Here is a 6,799-nt window from a genome sequence, read left to right on the forward strand (position 1 = left end):
ATTGTCTAGTACTGTTGGCTGTCTCAGCTGTCAGTCAAACATGTCCAACTGTTGACTCTCAAAGGCGCAGACACTCTTGCTCCCCTAAATCATACATTGGCATCTAAAAATTACTTTGAAATTATTTATGACTAAAAGAAATAGATGACTTGAATAATGTGACTTGCCATTTTAGTTTTTTTTAAGAGTTCATCATTTTGTTGGATATAATCACCTGTTAAGATGAACCTTATAGCTTAGAAATGGGGATGTAGTGACACTGCAGTCCACCACATCAATTACACAGCTTCAGTTGCTCATATCATCTAAATCTCTAACTTCGAATTGAAAAGTAATTAAGTGTCCAAATGCAATAAATAAGCTATATAATTGTGTGTTGTGTAGGACATTTTTTTTGAAACGTGACAGTGATCTTGGCGAGTATGATTTTATGATGACTATATGGAGTGATTGTGAAACACTTTACTTTTAATGTGGTTCACTGCTCTGCAGAAAAAACTACAGGATTACCATTGAGCGTCGCATGCATAGTGGAGAGTGTGACACTGGGAAACACCGACAATTACGAGAGGACTCCATCAGATCGAACCTCTCAGCAGCATGATCGGCAGGAGTGGCAGTCCCTCTCAGAGAATCTAACATCTGAATGTGACCAAAGACATTGAAACAGTTGTCAGCGAAGCCATGCTGTTAAAAATTAGACATTTTATGTTTGTATCCTTAATGTTAAGAAGTATTGTTACTCAGGACAATTGTAAGAATCACAAATCACCACTTACTTGGATTTTCTTTCCTATAAAGGTATTTAATTATAATTGTGTATAAGAAGATTTGACCATAATATTCTCCAAGGGTTTTAAAAGAATTTGTTTCTTTTTTTAATATTTAGATGATGGTTACCATAACTGTGAATGATTCAGGGCAGGTGAACTATCTAACACTACGTTGGTGGCTGAGGTAAATTTTTGCTTTTACGGTAGACAAATAGAGCCCTCATGTTTATGGATTGGTAAACAATAAAACCAGAGTGAAACCTTGAAGAAATTATATAAGCAGAGATCTGACTGAAAGGGATTTGGGCTAGATCTATAACTATAGGCTATAAGCTACTGATAGTAAGCTATGTATGTTGTTTTCAGTCTCCTACTCATTACTAACTGAGCACATTGCTCCTAAAATGAGAAACACTGGGTCACACATTTGAATGTACATTATCTTTGATGCCTTCAGATTGCTTCATTTACAGTATTTTTTAAATGAGTCTGTTTCATAAATTCAATCACTATTAGCTTGAGAAAATGTGGTACTACTTTCCAATAATACATTAATACTTAATGCATTGCTACTTAATACATGAATTACTAATGCTTTATAGATCAGTAATAAGTAAAAACAAAATTGTTTTTAGTTGGGTTTTAGGTTAATTTGTGTTATGGATTAACTCACCTCTCAGTGAGTTAAAGAAAAACTCAGATCATTATTACTGACTATTACTCTTATTACTATTAAATAAAACCCAGGTTGCAATAATTCTAATTTTCTAAGTGCCTGTCCTGTGTCACAAACTGGGCTGCACAGCCATGACACAACAAATGGGAGATGCATACAACAAAACCAGTTAAATAGTTTATTGTTTTGAATAAACAGAAATGAACCTACAAAGGGGCTTAAATTAATAGTAACGTGTAGTCAGTACAATCAGCAGTGTAAGTCAATGCATATATGGAAAATGTGTGGATGCAATGTTGTATGGTTCAGCAACAGAAACCAAATGACAATCAAAGTCAAGAAGATGTTTCTTGGAGGAGGAAGGAAACCCTGGTGCAGAGGGCCCAGGTGTGCCAGTTCTTCTGATAAGTCCAAGTGTCTATACTCTGCTACTCACCCGCCCACCTCCATTTCCTGCAAAGACAGCAGAACTCAACACAAGCTATGAAATAAAATTGAATTGAATTATAAGCAGATAGGACATAGAGAGAGGCCCATAACCCCTTGTGTTTTGTTTTGTTTGGGCAGGGGTGTTTGTTTGTTTTTAAACAAAACAACTTTCTTTTTCTTTCTACACTGTACTCACCCAGTGTAATCATAACTTATCAAAGCAATGACCAGAGATACAAAAGTAATTGTAAAAGTAAAACAAATGACAATTACAAACCTTTTTCCTTTATTACTTTTTTTGTTGCTAACACATAAAGGAAGTTCCTGAAGGAGGAGGAGGAACACAAGACACAAGTTGTTTTTAGTAATGGTTATTACTGGCACATTGATCAATATACAAAAGACATAAGTGCCAGTAAGTACCAACTATTAGAATATAGTATGCCAAATTAGTATTCGTATTTAGCAGGTGAAATCACAAATAATTGTTATATTATAATAATTGTTATATTGTATATTTATGGTAGGTAAAACATTTCTGTGTAGCGATGCTTTCAATAAACAGCTATGACTGCATGAAAAAAGTATAAGTATTTCACTCCACATTAGTGACCTTTTAGTTAACTCTTTGTCTTTATAGCTGCATTATTCATGTATAATTTAAAAAAAAGATTTTTATTAAAACAAAATAAAGACAGTGAGCTTAGTAAAGTACCTTCCTTCAGTTTGTGTGTTATGAAAATATTCTTATAAATATTCTTCTTATTATTATTTAAACATCAACATTTTAAAATATTTTTCACCCTATATCAAATTTATACTGATTTTATTCAGCATCATATTTGGTTTCTTCATATTGTCATTTCTTCATCATATCTTAAATTACACCCACATGTCTCCTATACCCAACAATTACTTGGGACATTCCTTGTATGATGTCATTTATGACATTAGTGTGAAGACTGTTACTAATTGTTGTAGACACCCAAACACAAACCCACACTTGTATATGAAGTATCTGTATGGGTTTTTTTCAGGGTGGGGCTAGGCCCCTTTCTTCCAGTGAAGGGAAACTTGAATGCTTCAGCATACCATGACAATTTGGACAATGCATGTTGGACAATTCCAACTTTGTGGCAACAGTTTGAGGAGGGCCCATTTCTATTCCACCATGACTATGCTCTAATGCACAAAACAGGGTACATAAAGACATGATTGGATGAGTTTGGCGTAGAAGAACTTGACTGGCAGATCCCTGACCTCAACCCCATGGAACACTTTTGAGATGAACTGGAAGTGAGATTGCTAACCAGGCCTTTCTGTCCAATATCAGTGCCTGACCCCACAAATGCTCTATTGCATGAATTGGCAAAAAAATCTATGTATTTAGAATGCAATGGCAATACTTTTGTCTATAGTGTATTTCAGTTAGCAAGGAAGATCAAATGAAATGGCCTCATCCAGTGTCAGTAAACATCATTTTAATAACCCTAAGCTACACTCTCTGTTGTATTCCTGCAACAACTCCTCAAAATGGGAATGACATTGCACCTTGAATGAGACTGGAACAAGCAAAAGGTAAATATGTTTCATTCTTCTGTCCTTTCATTTATAGTAGTAATCCGAGTCTGTTGATGGTAAAAATAAACACTTAACTCAGACATACTTTCACAGTGTTGTGTACAGGTAGGGGCAGTCATAAAACGCTTTGTTACCAGGGACCAATAACTAAATTGAAAGTACAGTTTCAACTCAAGACATTAAAACAAACGCATCTGCTTGATATTTTGTAGGTCACCCTTGTGCTGTAATGTTTGATTCTTTGGGACCTGAGCATTTAGGGTTATTACGAGCATCCATCCTTCTGCTCAGGTCAGTTGGTGCAATTAATCACACAGCATGTCATATTATTTGTGCAGCATTTGCCTGAAAAATTCTCCAAAAGGCAACAACATCACAAATACAGCTTTGGGTCAAGTTCTTCCTAGGGTACAGGGTATGAGATATTTAAAATATGAGGGCAACTAACAATTAAGGGCTTTGTATGCAATAAGACATATTTTAAAATCTATTCTGGATTTTACAAGAAGCCACTGTATAGAAGTCAGTATTGAAGAAATACGATGTCTTATGCTCATTTTTGTAAGTACAAGTGCAGCAGTATTCTGGATTAGCTGGGGAGTCTTTAGAGACTTACTGGGGCAGCTTGACAACAGGGAGTTAAAAAAAAAAAACAAGACTGGAAGGGTAGCATGCATCAAAATGTTTTATCTCTATATAGAGAGGAGGCAACACACAGAACCACACGGCAGTGAGCAGTTCAGAGGTGTGCCCCACTGACTGAAGACTTCATCCCATTTTTATGCTCTCTGATATGTCTCTGGTTCTTTGTTTGGAGCTTCACAAACATTCCTCTGCAGATTGAAGAAAAACAGTCAGGGTACAATAAAAGGCAGTGACCCATTTCAGGAATTTAGGACTGGGTGTTATCTCCTGTGGGATCAAGATCTCATCCTGCCTGCTTTATACCCAGGAAGTTATTTATAATGGGGCTATAACAGTAGGTTCACCAGGTCATTGTTTGGTCTCTATAACACACAACTAAGACTACAGACTAATTATATCAAGTATAAAGTAAAAGCATAACATTATCTCATTATTACTACAAAGCATACAAAAATTCCATCATTAATATGTATAATAAATAAATATAATAAATCTGCATGACAGTTTAATGAGTGTTTCCCAATGATATTGCCTACAGTAAACTGTTAACAGAAACTGCTGGAACTACTTGACCAACTTTGGCCTTTTTGAAGGATCCATTGTTAACATGTAAAAACTGATCAGTCTGATAAACATGACTGAAACCAGTTAAATGCAGTTCCTTTAACGCCAACTCAGTGGTGCAGTCTCTGTAATAAGATGTGAAGGCCAATGGAAATAGAAAGCCAATTGGCAACTGCTTTCTCAAGGATCTCGGAGCGAAAAAGAAGGACAGATATAGACTATATGACTAAATTCTCTGGATCATCACTGTGGCACATAGTGTATTAATAGAGACAGATTGATCATCTCCAATGAATAAGTGCTAACCAAGAGTAAAACTTCTTTAAGCAGTTTAGTTGGGATGAGGTCTAAGAGTTATGTTGTTAGTTTAGATTGCAATAATTTAGAAAACAAAAATTTATAAATAATAAAATTCTAATTTAGAAAAAAATAATGAAGTTAGCTGGTGAAGTCAATGGGAGCAAAGTAGTCCAGATACACTACCAGTCAAAAGTTTGGAAACACCTTCTCATTCAGTGTTTTTCTACATTGTATGATGCAGGATATATTATGTAAAGAAAAAAATGTTAAATAACTCTAAATAGGTTTTACATTTTAGATTACTCAAAGTAGCCACCATTTGCTTTGTTGACATGATGTAGTCACCTGAAATGGTTTTCACTTCACAGGTGTGTTGTCAGGGTTAATTTGTGGAATATCTTGCCAACCCTCTACTGCATAGCGTTGCTCTGAGGCAACAAACCACATTTTCATGCCTCACACTGGCCCTTTTAAAAAAAAACAAAACTTTTCTTTCAAATAATGCTACCAGACACATCTCTGTCCAATAAAATGATGAGTTGAAGGTCGTGTGACTTTCATTTGGGAGGGTGGGGACCCCTTTCTCCAAGCAGCACTACAGGAGAGACATCTCCATTAGAAGGTAAGATAAAGATCACTATTATGCATGTCTATATTGAAATAAATGTATATAAAAAATACTTGCATGTGCATGAATATGTAAAGAAGTATATTTGATCATTTGTTCTACTTTTTAAAATTTATTTATACAGTAAAACTGTTAATTTTCATTCGTTGCCTCAAGGCAACACTGTGCAGTTAGCCTAATTTTTTTCATGCAATATAATGCATTAACACGTGTGTGTAGACATGAGTTTGTGTGCATTTATATGATCATAGTCAATGTTTTTTACTTTACAATCTACTGATAATTACAGGAAAGGGACGTAAAAACATTTTATAGAAGGAAACCAAGGGAATGTGCAGTTAGGGACAGTTATTGTGTGTGTGTGTGTGTGTGTGTGTGTCTGTGCGTGTGTGTGTGCGTGCATGCATGCATGCAATTCTTCCTGTTGCATTTATTTCTTTTAAATATTTTTTTCCTTTTTCTTCTTTTCAGAAGAACACCAGCCACAAGATAGTGACCCTAAGGAAGGTGGAGATTCAGATGAAGAGGAGGGTGAAGTGTGTCACCTCCCAAGATGGAGAAAAGTACACAACTCTATCGATGCCTACCCAGACTGGCATGGCCAGCTGACAAAAGCTGATGACATCCTGTCCCCCTTCCAATACTTCAGAAAGTTCTTCTCTGAAGACATTCTTGAAGTTATAGTACAGGAATCCAATTTATACGCATTTCAGTGTGACCCTAAACCTTACCACCAACGGGTTAGAGCAGTTCCTCGGTACTGTGGTCTACATGTCCCTCTTTGGCCTTACAGCAACTCTGTTGATGCAGGGTGCCAGGGTGCAATGGTACACCAAAAGCAATGTGCCGCAAATGCAATGTGCACCTCTGCTTCACCCCCGACCTCAACTGCTTCCTGAGGTTCCACACTGAATGAACAAGACGGATCCCTGATCAAATTTTGGATGTATTTTGGTGTTTTATTGTTCTATGAAATGTTTACATTGTTTGTTTGTGGTTTGTTGTTTGTTTATTTGTTCATGCTTGATGTATTGATAAAACTTATCATAGACTAACTGTGACTAACTGCGTGTTTGACTACCCTCGTTGCACAATGTTGCCTTGAAGCAACAAACCTATATCTCTTTGAGGGGGGGTTGGGGGTCAAATTTTATGATTGATATATTATTAGGGACCCCATGGCTCCCACAAAATAGGGTGAAA

The 6,799-nt window shown here is 36.2% G+C and overlaps 1 protein-coding gene across 1 annotated transcript in view; it reads left to right on the forward strand.

Moving 5' to 3' along the window:
* The window catches only part of npr3 (natriuretic peptide receptor 3), a 77,666-nt gene extending 74,144 nt beyond the window's left edge, over positions 1-3,522 (forward strand). The window contains exon 8 of the mRNA XM_046386105.1: positions 493-3,522. Within this exon, the coding sequence (XP_046242061.1) occupies positions 493-604 (112 nt within the window). The 3' untranslated portion in view covers positions 605-3,522. The remainder of the gene's footprint in view (positions 1-492) is intronic.
* Positions 3,523-6,799: the final 3,277 nt, after the last annotated feature.

The sequence above is a fragment of the Scatophagus argus genome, chromosome 4 (genome assembly GCF_020382885.2).
Source record: "Scatophagus argus isolate fScaArg1 chromosome 4, fScaArg1.pri, whole genome shotgun sequence".
Taxonomy (NCBI): domain Eukaryota; kingdom Metazoa; phylum Chordata; class Actinopteri; family Scatophagidae; genus Scatophagus; species Scatophagus argus.